The 17,243-nt window shown below is 37.1% G+C and overlaps 3 protein-coding genes across 3 annotated transcripts in view; 2 read left to right on the plus strand and 1 right to left on the minus strand.

The window, feature by feature from the left end:
* The window catches only part of LOC135691631 (VPS35 endosomal protein-sorting factor-like), a 36,838-nt gene extending 32,373 nt beyond the window's left edge, over positions 1-4,465 (plus strand). Inside the window, exons 36-37 of the mRNA XM_065209557.2 lie at positions 41-143; positions 731-4,465. Of these exons, the coding sequence (XP_065065629.2) occupies positions 41-143; positions 731-823 (196 nt within the window). The 3' untranslated portion in view covers positions 824-4,465. The remainder of the gene's footprint in view (positions 1-40; positions 144-730) is intronic.
* LOC135691632 (uncharacterized) lies at positions 4,164-5,675 on the minus strand. Its single transcript, XM_065209561.2, has 2 exons — positions 5,504-5,675; positions 4,164-5,280 (listed from the first exon to the last, which is right to left on the minus strand). Exons 1-2 carry the CDS (start codon positions 5,673-5,675, stop codon positions 4,331-4,333), a joined length of 1,122 nt encoding a protein of 373 aa, XP_065065633.1. The 3' UTR covers positions 4,164-4,330.
* Positions 5,676-8,630: 2,955 nt separating this feature from the next.
* The window catches only part of LOC135692271 (uncharacterized), a 52,088-nt gene continuing 43,475 nt past the window's right edge, over positions 8,631-17,243 (plus strand). The window contains exons 1-2 of the mRNA XM_065210367.2: positions 8,631-9,536; positions 12,848-16,691. Coding sequence (XP_065066439.1) covers positions 8,646-9,536; positions 12,848-13,048 — 1,092 coding nt within the window. The 5' untranslated portion in view covers positions 8,631-8,645 and the 3' untranslated portion in view covers positions 13,049-16,691. The remainder of the gene's footprint in view (positions 9,537-12,847; positions 16,692-17,243) is intronic.

A 17,243-nucleotide genomic window follows, 5' to 3' on the forward strand; every position in this document is an offset into this window, starting at 1 on the left:
AATTGCCTAATTCTATAACTGTTCTCGTTTATTTCAACAGAATAATCATAAGTGCTGACCTTGAGTCACCTCAAATGACGAAACTTGCCTTGAATCTCTGGAAAAAGGCACAAGATAATCCTAGATCTGATGGCAAGCTTATGGTAATTTCATTTTGGTATTTATATGGTATTCAATGCCTTCTGCATTACAATCAGAAATGTAAGATTTGACCTTCAAGCATTCATCTTTATGCTATGGTATCCTGATACCGGAGAGGTCCATAAATTGATCGCAGACATTTCTCGTGGCATGCAATTTGAGACAGACTATGGTAGTTTATTTCAGCCTCTGTGTCTATGTCCCCGGGGTAGTCATAGTCTTTGCTCCTCGGGGTATCTTCCGAGTAGTATTGTAAAATAAATTTGTAAGTAGCGTAGCTTGTATTCATATATTGTAACTTTTTAATGGATATATATTATAAAAAAAAGGTCCATGAAAATCGAGTTTATTAAAAATTCCTTTTTTGCGTGTTTCACTAAGTATTTAAGAGAATGGTAGAAGATATAGTAGATATTTCTGAGACTAGATTTGTTACCTTTGACGATAGATTTTGGAGACTCTGTGATAACTGCTAGAAAGCTTTTATGTATTTCATTTGATCCTTAAATCTGACGTATTTTTAAAAGATAATTCAACCGGAAGTATAAGCTGGGTTTGAAAATTTCTTCATTTTGATTCTTTTCAACAGGGGCGAATTTTACGCCATGTCAAAGAGGCAAACCAGAATAAACGGAGCTTCCAAGACCTTGCCATCGCCATGACACAGCCATCCAGAGCCTGAATTCGTAAATAATTTTTGTAAAGTTAATTAATCCTTCTATGAATAGACTACAGAGTCTACCATTCGTATTATGATTGAATATTATTTGCAATTTCTTCCTACGAGAAAGTCATGTATGTATAGACTCGTTTTCGACGAGTGTTTTTGGTTAATACGATTAAGTGCCTCAATACCAGTAGCAAGGACCCCTTAAGTTTTTACAGGCTAGAAAGCTTTCAATAATGGCATTTCCACTGAGAGAAAGAGTATGTGCCTTTGTGATTCTGTATGATGTATTGGGATTTTTTGTTTCTTTTGCAAGATACTCTTTTTGGGAGAGAGTGCAATGAAAGAAGACGTCTTCTTTTGATATAATACTCAACTTTTGCTATACTCAGCGATCATGGATTGAAAATAGCTTAAATGATACGATAGCTTTTGATTCATGGAGCCCACCCACTAGCTCGTAAATATCTATTTCGATTAAGTATTGAAAATTAACTGTAATTATGATGAACGTAACATTTATATGACCTTTTTACGTCGCTACTTATGTGAAATTTAATTTTGAAATTTCCCTCAATATCACTTAATTTAACCGTCCAATATTTGCGACATTGGCAAAATTGCTTTTCTGATCATTACAGTTTTGAAACTCAAATTTCTGTGCAACCCAGCCCTTATACAAATAGCTTGTGCTAAAAACGTTCTTTGTTAGAGTTCAGTTATAATTCATAAACAAATTCCTGTGCTTTCGCTACCACTTACAACACGTAAATATCAACCCACTGCTATGCTATGCAACTAACCCCCGGGGTTGTTCGAAGCGAACAGAATTACAAACACTCACTGTTGTAGGTTTAATCACCCTTGCCTTAACGAAACAAGTCATTATCATGTGAGAAATTTGTTTGACATCAATGTATGACATGGATTTTTTTATTGTAGTCACTCAAGTTTCTTGTTACGCACATCTAAAATGTGTCTGGGTATGTTCAGCTGTATTTGAAGAGTGAATTTTTTCAAAGCTGCATCAAAAAGGCTCAGACAGGTCCTCTTTGCTTAAATGAATTGGAAGACTACTATTCCGTTAGAGATTCCTCTTTGTATATTAATGTAATCGTGATGAGGAGGAAGGGGGGGGGGGGTGTAGGTTGACCAAATTCAAGTTTTTGGACACTGAGAATGTCAGGGGTCTCTGTTTGACGTCCCATGCAAATGCCAATGTGTCCAAAAAGTAAATGCTTTGCAGTGACGTAGCGAGGGGGCTGACGCCTCGCTACGTATCAAATTGCAAAATACTATCTCGCTACGAATGGCAAAACGTATCTTTAGAATAGGGCGTTTTCTGGCGTTCAAAAGGATGTGGACCCCTAATTTTCCCTTGCTCAATTTGCATTTGCCCCCTGCCCTCAATCTTACCACCCTGGCTACGCTACTGATGCTTTGTTCAAGACTCGAGATTTGCTACCTTTAAACAGAGATTGCAAACAAATCAAACGAAATATGAAGAGAGGAGAGAAGCTTATTGTGAAAGTTGCTGAAGAATCTATCTTTAATTTGTTTGGTTTTATGCAGAATCTCTCTTTTCCAAGCAATAATGACTATTTAATATTTTACAGAAAAAATTATTTTTATTGTACATTGGAGGCGTGTTATTAAGCCCTGATTTGGAATATCAAATGGTTGGCAAGGGTTAGAGTCTGTTTTTTTAAATTACTTTTTCAAAAGGGGTGTCACTCCCCATATCGCCCAGTAGTAAGTTTATTTATAGCCCAATGCATTCTTTTCTTTATAAGAACAATTTTATAAGAACACAAGCCTCAAAATTGGTCAAAAGTTAAGAACAAATTAACAACAAGCTGAAGCTGAGCTTCTGCAAAATGCAATTTTGAACAACGTTTTTTCCCAAAATCGAGGATTTTTAGCGATATGTGGGTGCTTTTTCGGTAAGTATTCAAATTTGTCAGCAAATTAAGGTTGTCTCACTCACTTTGTTGGCAAATGAGGCCTGAACACCACCCTAGAGCGAAAAAGCTAGCACTTGCACTGCTTACACCCTATTAGACTATTATAAAAAATTAAGAACAGTCAGCCTAAACTTACTGGTTCTTATAAAAAAAGAATGTAAATTTTCTTTAAATACACAACTATTAATCTTGACAAATGTGAAACATAACGCGGCACTGTCATTGTCCAGTGTCACAAGATGTGCCGACCCAGTGCTTTTCAAAATGTTACCCCTTTTTTCTATCTATTGGTTTTCAATTTTTCCCCTGATGCGCTTATCCATCGATCGATTTCGCTCAACACGTTCTGAGGCTGTTGCGAGGCCTGTTTCCAAATATTTTAAGATGAAAAGACTGGAACTAGAAAATTGAAAAAAGCGCGAAAATGACACGATGTCGTCATATGATCCCCCTTTCTACTTGTTTACTTTTATTTCCAAAGTTTTTTTCGATGCAACAACGAATTTATGAACATACCTGAATTGCGAAGGTAAGAGTTCTATAATTCTCAACGTATTATACAAAGCGACGCTGATTTTATTCGTTTATATCGATGATGACCAAAACGAAACAATTTTCTCGAAGCTTTTGGAAACATCAATTTTAAGTTCTCTCTAAGATTTGCTTAATTGTAATGTTACTAATTTTCCACGGAAGAATAAGGTTGTAGAAGGTGAAAGACTTTTGGGATTCCGACAGAAACATGTTGGGGGGGGGTTAAGTCTGTAGCAGGGTTGCCAGATGGGGGTTTACAAAGGAAGGCCAGATAGGCGACAACCCCAGGTCAAAAAGCACATAAAAACAAATTTAAAAAATTCCTTAAAAATATACTGCGCAAAGCAAGGCATATATTTCCATGCATGAGCCTTTTAGATAATTTCCAAGCAAGGATTTGAGAATCTTTCTCCCTCAAAAAATTCATATGCTAGCAGTTAAATGAGTTTATAACAGAAAATATTTTAGTTTACTTACTGCTCTTACAATTCTTAATTAGCTTGCTACTTAGGGCGTTGAACAGAGGAATGACCTCACAATGTTTAAAAAAGCCAAATTTAGGTAGTTGTCCAAACAAAAACTTTCCATGCAATTTTACTCTGAGAAAGGCGAAAATTTGGACTGAAAATGCCAAACTGGCAACCCTGGTCTGCTGCAAGACAAATCAATGCTGCTATTCTTTCCTAAAAGCCGCTGCCATTTCTGTTGTGAGATTCATTCTAATCCCGTTTTTAGATGGGAGATAAAGGTATCTCCCATCTAGATAAAGAGATAAAGCCGCTGCCATCTCTAGCCAAGAATATACATAAAAATTTGAAATATTTGATAAAGGGTAGTGAACAAGAAAATTATCAGAATGAGAAATAGATAAATTACAACATTAAAACCTACAATATTTACAAGTTTCACTATTTTCAGAAGTATTATAATGTGCCTGATGCCTCCTGGGGGTGAAAAATGTGCCCATGACTAAAATTCTTGCAAGTAGATATGATATATAAATTATTTATGTTTAAATATGTCTTTAAGACTGCTGTGAATTGCTTCTGGCAAGCTTTGCCTTAATAACATCAAGCATAAGTCCCTTGAGGTAGTCTATTTCCTTTGTCAATGAAGTGACTTTATCTTGCAAATCTTTGTTTGAATTCTCTAGCTCTGATGCTTCACCAAAAAGTTTGTCAAGTTCATCCTTTTTCTTGTTTCGATACCTTGTTGCTGCATTTCTGTTTTGGTGTTTTTTCTTTTCCTTTTGATGGGAAGTTTTCTGTCCAGCTGGTTTTGTCTTTGGGTATGGCTTACTCCTGACTGGTTCGGCCTTCACCAAAAATATTTTCTGGTTTGATGTTACCATGTTAACTGGCTGGGGAAGTATTTTGACTGGTTTTGCATCATAGCTTTTCCCTTTGCTGACCTCAACTTCCTTAACTATATCAGGGGACAGGTTATTTTCCTCAATGAATGACACTTCATTTGTCTCAACACTTTCTACACTTGTCTCTTCATTAAAAACATCACTGATATTGTTGTTGAACTCAAATGTAGTTAGTTCAGATTTGTTCAATCCTGGAATCAAATCAGCTGTAAAGCTGTCATTACACTCCTCCACAATATCATTTGCTAAGTCAGCAAGCAGGTCTGCTGGGTTCTCAAAAGATTGAAGATTGATGTCGCTATAGGCAACTTGTGGTTCCTGCTCGAGAACCAGTGGCTCTTCTACCACTACTTCATTCAATGGGGAGCTGACATTTGACTCATGAAAACCAGAGCTACCATAAGGTGAATTACAAGATGAAATGCCTGAATCACCAGAGTCTGAAAGAGGGCTCAGCTGACAAAATTCATCATTGAAGCAACTTTCACCAATTATCGAGGAATATGCTGATGGCACATCTTTGATAAGAGTGTCATTGAGATCCTCCTTTTCAACTGATGTCATTTCTAATTGCTCCAAGAGCGACCAGCCGGGTGGCACATCTACAATAGAAAAATTCTTAATTTACAAGTGGATTCTTGGGTAGGTGCATTTAAATGTATTAAGCAGTCTCATCAGATATGACCTTGGGCTGCAAGAGGAAAATTAAAATCTTATTTAAAGCTCAATCTTTAAAACTAAGCTTAAATCAAATAAGAGTGTCAGCCTTTGGAATTTTTCAGCAAAAATAATGGGCTCTAACTAATACAAATGACGAATGCTTACCCTCACTTTGAAGACCAAAGTCGGAAAGGAGGCCACCACAATGCGATACGTCACCACTGCTGAAGTTACTACCCTCATCGTAAACTTGGTTGTTCCCATCACAGAATGAAGGAAACAGGCTGGTGTCCAGCCCGAAGGCAAAAGAATCGTCCTCCGTATAATCTATCATCATATTGCGTTTTGTCTTCTATATACTCAGTTAAATTTTGTCGTAATTCGACTGCAATAGCAGTTTGCTCGAGGCCCTTTTGAAAACTGAAAACGAAAAAAAGCGAAATATTAGCGTTTGAAGAACAAGAGAAGGAGACATGGTAGGAGAGGATGATAAAAATCAAGCGAATTTTACGATGAAAATGTTATCCTTAGGTTGAGGTACTGTAATTTTCTTTAGCCTAAAGCAGAGGAGTAGACATTGCTTGCTTTGGAAGTCAAGAAGAACTTTCAAATTCAATGGCCTAAATGAGATTGGTAATAAATTAAGAAAGCTTCATCTACTTACTCCATTGTTATTGTTTTCTGTTGCAAGTGCTTGTGCACTTTGCCGTCTGGTGCAAACAAATTTAGAAAGCCATCACTCCCTAATATTCTTTCTTCCTTGCTGATGAAACTTCTCGAAAAAGTGAGTCAATTTTCCTTTGCGCGCAAATTTTCAGTCGAGGGCAAGGCTGATGCAACGTACAAACTATTCCTGTACGTCATTTTCATTGTCCAATCAAAATACTCATAGCCGTCGTGTAAACCAATCAAAGCCAGTATTGCATTTGTTACTGAGCACATGATAAACGCAGAATGACGGACTTTGAGCTTTAGTGCTCACATGACCTTCCATAATGCACCGCTTAAAAGCCATAAAAAATCTCATTCATTCATGCGAAAAAAGGGAAGTATATTTGAAACACGTGGAAAGGTTCTTGATCAAACTCTCAAACAAGGGTAGAAATTGGTAGAAACAAGGGTAGAAACAAACCCTTGTACAAGGAAACAAATGAATTTCTTTTCTCGAAATTCACAATTAAGGTCTCAATTGAAACCAAATCAGTTTTTATGCAAAAAGTTGGTTGCACAATCATTCTCATTAATTGACCTTATTCCAAACTGCTAATCGGCTAGAAAACCTTTAAGATTACAAACACGGGCGAAACTCCTGGGGGGTATGGGGGGGGTGCTGCACCCCCCAATCTTCAAAAAAAGCAGATTTTGTCGGGCAAATTATCGCTGCCAATATATATCGGTCGGGCAAATCTGGAAATTTTCTTTAGGTCGCACTTTTATTGCTACTTGTTGCCCTAGCTTGGTTTTTGAATTTATGGTCTTTTCCCCCCTAGCCTGAGCCCCAGACTCCAAATACTTCTAGTTTGGGGTCTGGAACTCAGGCTATTCCCCCCATCCTTTTCTCAATTTCTGTCCAGTTGGGAAAGCCAAACAGAAACGAGGCAGGCAACAGCAACATATATACATTTCTGTTTTTCGTCCACTGATCAGCGCTTTCGTCTCGAGCTCGACGAGCACATGTTTATCTCGCCTCGAGATGCGGAAGTAGAGTCTAAAGTATTGATCGCCAGCAAAAGTATAGACGGAAAGTAAATTGTGTTTGATGCAAAAAGGAAATGAACACAGGGCATACCCCCCCCCACTTTTTGCAAAACAAGAGAGCTTTTTTCAAAATCTTTTGTTATGATTGCTAAATTTTACCTTGAACCGCCCCCCTCACCCCCACTTTCCATCCTGCGTCGGATCCCATGGAACACTGACAATATTAGAAGCATCATGAATCAAAGCATGAAGGATATGCCATCTCGGAGAAAAATCAAGCAACATTTTCCTTTCCAAATGTACGAAACTTTCATCATATATTCATAAGGAGTTATACCCCGAAATTAGATTAAGGTTTTACACGTACGGTCCGAAAGTATTGCACCCTTTCTCCAAAAATGGCCGTTCAGCCGCCAAAGTTTTTTAATTAAAAAAATTCAAATAGCTGTAACAAGTAACAGGAATTTTTAAGCCGACAGTTCAAGCCGGAAATAATAGAAAATTTATTAAGGAATTTTAATTAAGATATGAATTGCAAAAAACTTTCGAATTTCTTCTATTTCTGAACAATATCCATGATTACGAAAACACAAAAATTGAGCTTTGATCAGGGACCGCGCGCCACTCTAAAAGTGGAGGGGCTGAAATGGGTGTGACCGAAAATTTTTTGAGGCCACGCCCCCTTCAATGCCGGAAAACGCCCCTTTTAGAAAATATTTGCTTATTTCTATTGAATTTTTATAAACAGTCTGGTTCAGAGAAGATATCAAACACTATAAAAATAGATTGAATTAGCTCGATGGAAATAAAAAACCAAGCTAACCAAGTTAGAAAATACATCATATCATTGAACAAGATGAAACACCTAGGAAAAGAACAAAAATGGTTCCAAGTCAATGAGAACTGCTACTACATAGGGGTAAACTATCCCGAGTTGCGTCAAAGTAAACCTTCAAAAAAAGTTTGGAGCCCTTGCTAGCCCAATGGCTGCGCGGTTCCTGGCTTTGATGATAGGTGTACCTATAAAATATTTCCAATAAAAAAGTTTTTCTTTGAACAAGCTTGAGGGATTTTGTTAGGGTGAATTCAGAGATACTTACTTTGTGTTTGGGTGTCTAAAAATGCTTAAATTCCTTCCGGAGCAACCGAAAGTTAAAAATCAAACTCAGAAAATGCAACTGAAGCTCTATTTTGTCAAAATATTGTAGTCTGCGTAGCTGTTAGTCTGCGTAGCTGTGTTTTGTTGTTTGACTGTGACAAAATTTAGACCATACTTCAATCTCTTATTTAAATTGCTCTCTTAATAGCTAGGTGATTTAGAAAGTGAAGACTATTTTCCATTAATAGAAAAGACAGGCCTTACAAATGCTCGCTTTTCGGAAACAAATGTAAACGGAAGCCAACACCAGAAAAACAAGAGGCATATTTATGACTTTGAAAAACAGCCTGAGTCTGAAGGCCTAGCAGTGACCCTCTCTCGTAAAAATGTTCAGGCATGACACGCCCTTTCATCCAGCACGACACGCCCTTTCGTCGGGCATCTAAGCTTCATACCCCCTAATGAAAATAGTGTAGTTTCGCCCCTGATTGCAAAGTAAAATACTGAAAAATGATGACTCTGCCAAAACAAATTATTTTGTTGCTGTCGTTGTTTGGCACAACAATCAAAATGGCGCGAAGACTGGCTGCCTGTCTGTTGAACGTTTCGGAGGGACGAAACCAGAAAGTTGTTAGAGATATAGCAGAGGCTGCTGTAAGAAATCAAGCTGACTGGGTGCCAGACGCAACGTTAATCAGAGATAGTGATTCAAATAATTTAGGTCACGATTTGCACGCCGTTGATAGCGATAACTCTCGTTTTAAGTGCAAAGCAACAGTTCTAAATATTTTCTTAGACGTCGAATACAATCGATCAGTCATAACATTGGCAGCTCCAGTTGAATTCTTAGGAAACTGCATATTCCAAGCTTGTAAACAGGCCTTCAAAGCTATTGATTTGACAAGGCATGAAGGGGGGCATCCACGTTTAGGCGCAGTTGATCTAATTCCAATTCATCCGTTGTCAAAAACTGTCTCTTTAGAAGATTGTGGCTGTGTAGCTAGAAAGTTAGGAAAGAGAATTGTGGAGGATATCCCAAACACTTCTATATTTTACTTTGGTGAGGCTGACTTACCTGAAAAGAGAGGCCTTGTAAAAAGACGCAAGGAGATGGATTGGTATTTGGGGGGAAATGCTGTCACAGAGCAGTTAAAGATCTCTTGGGATGTTGGAAACAATCCTAATAGACAGTGCGGTATTACTGGAATCGGTGCCATCCCTTATATGACAAATTTCAATATTACTATAGACACAACTAATTTGAAGATTGGAAATTTGATTGCTAAAGCAATCAGGGGCTCATCACCAGGGGGCTTGTTTGGTGTCCAGTCAATGGCATTTTCTCATGAAAGCAAGATTGAGATTGCTTGCAATGTTGATTCATTGGACTTACAGAAAGTGGTAAGGCAGTCATTAATGTTTGTGTATTTATTGTGCTAAAGGGAATTGTCTAGCCCACGTTTATGTTTGTTATCTACCAGGAGTTTTCTGGGGGTGTGGAGTTGGATTTTTATCTTTCTGTGAAATTTGGAATCAAAATGTTTGCTTGTTTGGTTTTTTGTGAAATGATTATCTTTGGTACGCAGCATAATGATGATACTTCAATGATACCAAAGGCTAGCCATATTTCATTACAATAATTCATCCAACCTCAATGTATAATCTTTATCAGAATTAATCATACAAGGTATTTTTCTTTGCTAAGAAGCCCTTTAGAACACCACTGCTAAGAACCATTCTTTCTAATCTTAGAATCTTGTGATCTGACCCCTTTCATCATTTTTCCATAAAACTTTAACCAGGGCCGTCGAGAGACGGGCCGGGCCCCAGGGCTGGGACTGTCATGGGGCCCCACCGTTGAAGGCTGCAAAAACCTTTTTTGGGTTACGCCCTTAGCAATGCAGTTAGATGGACTGTAAAAGGCATGAATTTTGTAATCAACGCCTCTGAAACACTTGAATTTGTATTTTAAGGTCTTTAACAGAACATGTATTTAGTGACTATATAAAACAAATCATTAAAACAAATAAGACTTAATTTAATGTTTAAAAAACTGCTTTTCTTGCTATCCTCATGGCGAAATCCTTAATCTTTTCCCACAATCTTTTCCAGCTGTCGTTCGCTCCCCAACCATCAGGAGAAGCCAATTTTGATTTTATAAGTATTATATATTATATATATAAGTATATATATAATCAACTATTATAAATAGTGTGCCCAAACAACCTGCATGGCAAACAATAGAGTGCAGCCTTTGTAGGACTGAAAACAAGCCAGCTTCTTACTACCTCCCCATTTTGCTGCTTCACATCTAGGACCGTTGTTGGAAATTTGTGGCCGTCGCAATCTTTGGGAAACTCTGGAGGATGAGGCAAATGACCAGTTTTAACAACCTTTTCTAACTCCTTTATCGTTGGAAATCCAGTCAATGTGCTGACATCAAAACTAAATGATCCACTATGAACAGTATCTTGATTTAATGACGAATCAGTAGTGCTTTCTCTACTTTCTGTGGTGTCATGTTCTACCGAAGGAGCCAAGCCGTTTGTGTCTTCTTCTTCTTCAGCAGTGCTTTGAACAGAGCATTCGCCAGGTTTTTTTAAAGTTGAAATCACCTTCCTTGTCTCTTTTGTAAGCACCTACCTCAAACAATGTGCGAGAGGCCTTCTTTGCTTCTTTTTCTCGTATCTTTTTTTCCTGCCTTTTCTGAGCACCAGACTTGTGCCTGTAAGATGGCATCGCAGGGGTTGGTTGGATCGTGATCCCGCTCAGTGATTTTGATAAAGACTTTCATAGCGTTTAGATTTGTCTTGGTTTTCGCATGTGCTTTTTCTCTGGTGTACGCCGTGAATGGAAGATTTAGTTCTACGTTTATAGGAAGTCCACACAAGGAATAACTAAAACATTTGACCTAAATGTAGATATATGTAAGTGCAATCGAATTTTTCGGCTTCTGGAGAAGTATATTATGATCGTATCGTCAATGTTTTAATTATAAACCATAACAAGAAAAGGCGTTCATCATAGACCAGCTTGTTGATCAAATGTTGAAAGATTAAATTTCGAATATCAATCGGGTCATGGGCCCGCCCTGCCAATGCTGCTCATAGCCAAAAATATATACCTTATTTTCTACGGGCCCCTCAAGGCCCCGGGCCCCCTGGTAACTACCCTGGTTACCCCCCCCTCTCGACGGTCCTGACTTTAACCCACCCCGTTGCAATTATTTCCAATAACGCCATATCTGATGCCTTTTCTTTGCTGGTCTGTGAAAAATTGAAATTCTGGAAATGTAGTGATGTTAGGATGTTTTAATAAAAAAGTTTAAACCCACAATATTTAAAGAGGGCCATCACTTTAAAAAATAAATTGGCAAAGTTTTAAGGGAAAGTTTAGATCATAGACAGGCAACTTTTTTAAACAGTGGGTCAGACCCTTCAAACCTTTACTTTAAGTGGGCCAACGGTAATGGAAAAATTATTTTGATAGACTTATAATGATAATAATGAAAGATTTTCAATCAGTTACACTAAAATTATAAACCTCTCTTTAACATATAAGTAGTTTGCAACTGGCAAGTCTGGGTTTAAAAGATAAGACTTTTACAAGTGCAAAGTGAAAACTGACAAAAAACATCAAAATTAAAAAGGATGTAATTCAGGGTTTTGAGAAATCATTCTAGAAAGATAATGCATAATCTACCAATCAAAGTTAACAATGACCTTTGAGCTCAGGACCATTCACTTTAATATACGCAAACACCAATTTATCCAATATGTGCCCTGGCAACTGAGACATGACAATAGGTGCTCAACTGGTTTAAGTGCCCCCAGCAATATTTGTTCCTACTGCATCTCTTAACATTAACTTTCGTAAAACCCCTGAATGATTCTGCTGTCCTGTCTGAAGTCATGATAAATGTGTGACAATAGCTAGTGAAAGATCGGTTTGACGAAGATGATATTTTTTTTGAATCTATATTTTTCATTCATTATTTGCAACCCCTAAAAAAATCACCCTTGCCAACCAAAAACTTATTCCATTATTTTATCATCTCCCTGGCCATAGAAATTCTCTTCCCGGGCCGAATTCTGGCTTCCGGGCCATAGGTTGCCCACCCCTGGTTTAGATTCTCAACATTTATTGAGGTACTGAATGGAAGAATTTCCTTTTGCAAATATTTCTTGCACAATTCTTTTTTTCCATTTAGGTGCTTTAAGTGATAACAGAAAGTTTTAGCCTAACAGAAAAGCTATGTTTTGTAATGTCATTGTCAAATATTAAATATATATCAACTAACAGGATCTGCCTAGCCCCTCATGAAGTACATATCAAGATTTTTTTAATTTTTTGTAAAGAAGATTTTTATTTACAAGCCTTGCCAAAATTGTTGAAACACTTGCGCAAAGCTAAAGCATTTTTCCAAAATTCTCCCCTACCCCCCATTACAATGTTGTTCAATTTTTCTGTTTTGATGCTGGAGGTAAAAATCTTTTTCACTGAAACCTGTATGAACGTATTGAGAAAATAAATCAACATTGTATGGGGGGAGAAGGTCGAAATTTTGGAAGCACCAATGATATCATGGTACGGTAGTTTTAGACTTGCTCTGTTTATTTGTATGCCACAATGGGAAGGCGCTCCAACTATTTTTGGCAATGATTGTAGCTCCTATTTTTAATGAAAACTGACCTTCAATTCAATATTTGCAGGATTCCTACACTGGACCAAAATATGCCTCATTTGATGAAATTGAAACAAGAATCAAAGGTTTATGTGATGAGTTCAGGATAAAAGTTTTTGGATCCGTTGTGATTGGTTTTACACCTGAGGAAGCTTACGAAAGGACTTTGCAGAACTTGTCAGATGGGAGAAGTCTTGATATTGAAAACTTTGATAACAAAAGGATGTAGATCATCAATCCTGGTCAGGTCTGGTGTTCCCAGAATTATTTAAAGCAGAGACTAGGAAATCTAGAAAGAAGCCAGTTAACTTAATTGCTGTTATGGATAACAGAAATGCAACTTGATTTCGTGACAGAGGCTGGTGTTCCCAGAACCTCAAAATTTGTTTTGAAACAGAGGCTAGGCAATGTTGTGCAATTACATAAAGCTTCGACTGTTTGGAAATCTGGAAAGTAGCAATTTAAGTTCAATACTGGCATGGTAAACAGAAATGCAACTGGATATTGTGTACTTAAGAATATTAGAACAGTGATGGGAATCTGCAGAAAAGGTAAAAAGTGCAATTTTCTATGACAGCCTATGCCTGACCTCTCTTGCTACTGCAGATTAAAAAGAACAGTGTTTTCCGTAAAGATCAAAGTTTTAATGTGTTATTTTTATTGTGAAATTTTTCCTATCACGAAGTTCATTCACTTACTTGTGAAAAATCCGCAGTGCTGATAAATTCAAATTCAAACAAAATTATTAGTGACGTCATAAGTCAATTTATTTACACTGAATATGGAAAAACTTCTAGGATTTTCTTCAAGTTTTGTACAAGACCTATCTATTTTCCAAAAACATGTATTAAAAGAGATTTGGAAGAAGCACAATATTTTCTTTCGCTTGACATCTTCAGCGCCTGTATACGTTAAAACAGACGTGCTTCTTGCAGAAAGAAAAGTAGCCGAGTATTTGGGCGGGTTTTGTTAATCTGCCGTTTATTTTTGTAGATTTCATTTATATAAACATGGCCAATTTACAATTATCCTCACACAGAACACGAGGAAGGGTTTATTCTGATGTTATTGGAAACACAAATATTTTGTTCTGTGAAAATTAGCGAGGAGAGCTTTTGATAACCTGAATTGGAAAATTAACACTTGCCAATCCACTCATAACTTTTTTTTCTGATTTGGGATTACCTGTCAACGAAAAAGCCTGTACTATAACGCTACAATTTGATTGGTATCAAAGCAGGAACAATGTTTCCAATTCCTTAATTCGGAATCATTTTCAAGGCCATTCCGTTGATAAGAAGACATCCTGCAGCTTTATTCATTACACAAAGGTTGTAACCTGCGTTGTTTGGAATTATGTGTCGTTTCTTCTTCTCATGTGTATAACCTCACATCGAAAAAATGAAAACAGCCTTTCTGTATATGCTTTGATTTTCAACTGCGGAGAAAAATATTGCGCTTAAGCCGAATCTTTCTGGCTCATACATCCCTCTTCTCTCATCACAAGCCTCTGTTTTACCGATCACACCCTATCAGCGTAACCTATACAGTTAATATTGATTTATTTACAGTAGGCTGCTAGAAAGTAGCTTATTTACTTCTAATTTAAGCCTTCCATAAAAGTAAAGGTGACAACATATGCAAGTAAAGTTAATTCATTAAGTAGATCTATTAAGTATATTAGCTGCAACAATATATATCTACATACTTTTACAGTTTTTACAGCTTTTCTTATGATTTTTCATCAACGAAGCTAGCTTTTGCAACATATTTCTTAAACGATAATTTAATTCATAATCTGCCTCCAACAAAATAGATCATCTCTAAACCTTATGTGACTGTCTCCTTTCTCTTCGATCAACATCGGCATTCTTAAATTTACCCTATTTTGAAGTTCTTATGTTTGATGTAGCTTATGAGACTTCGAGGAAGATCATGATGCGCCGAAAATATTTGTGAAGAGGGCTCAAGTAAAAATCTGCATGCATTCATGAAAATCTGAAAAACTACTCTCAATTTTAGTTGTTCTAATAAAGAGGAAATCTGATTGACATTTTTCGTGAAAGAGTAACAGTTTTGGAGTTCAAGCTTGATAGCTGCTAGTCCAGTCTTCTCCTACGATAAGTTTCATGCTTACGAACGCACACCCATAGTACTGTATTTTGGTCTTACAACGCGTTGTTGGGAATCGAAGATCATTTATTTCTAGAACGTGGCTTTTCTAGATTGATGATGACCCTATCGAAGGCTGTGCAAGCAGTCGTTTATAGTAACCAAAGGTGCGATTTTTGTTCAGTGTGTTCTCTTCACAGCGCGATGAAGAAAGTAATGAAGATTAGATATCAAGATTTGCCCAATGTCTATTCGTGTGATGCACCATCTGCCAACAGTTTTTACAAGCGCACATGTTATGTTAGAGAGTGTAGGCTAAGTGACATTTCTTCTGCACTTGCTGTGCAGATTTAAACTACTGGGCAACATTTGGCAACTGTATTCAGCCTTAGCGCGTTGGAACAGTGACAGGCCAATTCGTTCAAACCCTTCCTAGCAACGACAACCATACTTGACAGGTAAGACGCTGTATCGTGTTATCTACCAAAGCAACACTCTATTTTCTCGGATTACAAACTGAGATTTTCGTATATCTGTGATTAACAACGAGGCCGTCTTCTACACTCGTTCGGATATTATTTTACAATGAAATTACCGTGATCAGCTTCAGCAACACATTGTATATAGAAACGCCGCACCGTAAACCTGGTTATTGTCCAACGTCTTTTTCTCTGAAATTTTTCAAGTAAATCTATTTCGGTTATCAATATGATGCATATTGTTCTTGCAATTTTGTTGTGCGAAAGGGCGATTTAAGCTAAAATTGCTATGTTATACCACAATGCTAGTTAGCTAAGCATCTTTAGTTTTGTAGCTTTATTTTTACTCAAGATGCTCTCAATGAAAATCCGACTCTGAATTGCAACTTTCAGGGATGCCAGAGCACATATTTGAGTATTTGGGGGAAGGGGCTATATACAGGTTGGCAAACTCCCGTGGTAGTTTGGGGGGGTGGTTGCATATACTGGGTGCACCTTGATATTGTACTTCAGCAAAATGTAAGGGGGGGCCTCCAAAACCTCAGCTCCTGCCCCCAGCTACGGCGTGCATGGCTTTGCTTGCAATGGGGTGTGGAGAGATCTCTATAGTATAATAATTAATATCTTAATGCTTTATATAAACCATTCTCCCTAAGATTTTGCCCCGTGTTAAAATCAATTGATTTCGACTAAGCGCAATACTAGTTTTGCTTGTAGTAAGGTATCTTGAAACCATATTGGCCTAAATAATTTTTTATTGATGTAGTGAGTTGCCAAGTTGGTTTACAAAAGAAATTTTTTCAAAAAATCTATGAAGGAAGTGTATATGAGATTAACTCTGAACCTTACGAACATAAGCTTGAGTTGCTCAGAAGCCACTTGGCACAAGCGTTATACTACTAACGTTAATACTAACGTATAGAAGTGATTAAAGTAGCAACAACTAACAGCATAGAGAAAAGACTTGCAGGATGCTTTAGAAATGTAATATCAACCGCGGCAAACAGAAAGGAACAAAAAATTCAATAGAAAAGTAACAAAAGAAATAGATAAGATAAGAAATAAGAATACAACAAAAAAATACAGTTATAGCTTGATTGCTACGCTTTGTATTTGCTGTTTATCAGTATAATGAGCTCGCAACGTGGGGTTATAATAAAGACCTACTAAGGTTTTTATCGCAATTGGCAGGTGTACAGTAAGTCAATCATCATCACCTGCTATGGAGTGAAAAGCAAATTTCAAACTGGGCGTAATTTCCTAATAGAGGCGCATCAACAAGTGAGTGAGCATGCTTTTATTCATATTTTTGTGTGTTATATTCTATATTAGTCGCAGCATTGCCATGTTACACTTATTTAAAACCCCTTCATATAGCACTTTCAAAAACCGATGTCACGCCCACTGTAAGATTACCTTAATTAAACTTTACACAAAATTTTCTTGTTTAAGTGTTTTTTTCCACATCCTATCAATCATTTTGGTGTTTTACGTTGAAATATATGAACATTATTATTTATACTGTCATCGCTTACAAAAAAACAGGTTATACCTTATATAATTGTACATTGTCTCAAGCATTAGCTCTGTAGTAATAGTGGGCTAATTGTGTGGACTACTTGATGTAAATAGTTGACAGCTATTTCAGCATATAAGGCTATGGCTCAGTTTTTAGATTGCTCATTCTGATTAATTATTGGGACATATTATAAAGTGCACGCATGCTGGTTTTTTCGTAACCTTATGTACCAAAACACTGTCATCAGCAACATGCGTTGTTCATTATAAAATCCTCGTTTCGTCTGGTAATAGAAGTGTAATCCGAGTTCTTTT

This window comes from Rhopilema esculentum, chromosome 13, assembly GCF_057945365.1.
Source record: "Rhopilema esculentum isolate cy_ngs chromosome 13, ASM5794536v1, whole genome shotgun sequence".
Classification (NCBI taxonomy): domain Eukaryota; kingdom Metazoa; phylum Cnidaria; class Scyphozoa; order Rhizostomeae; family Rhizostomatidae; genus Rhopilema; species Rhopilema esculentum.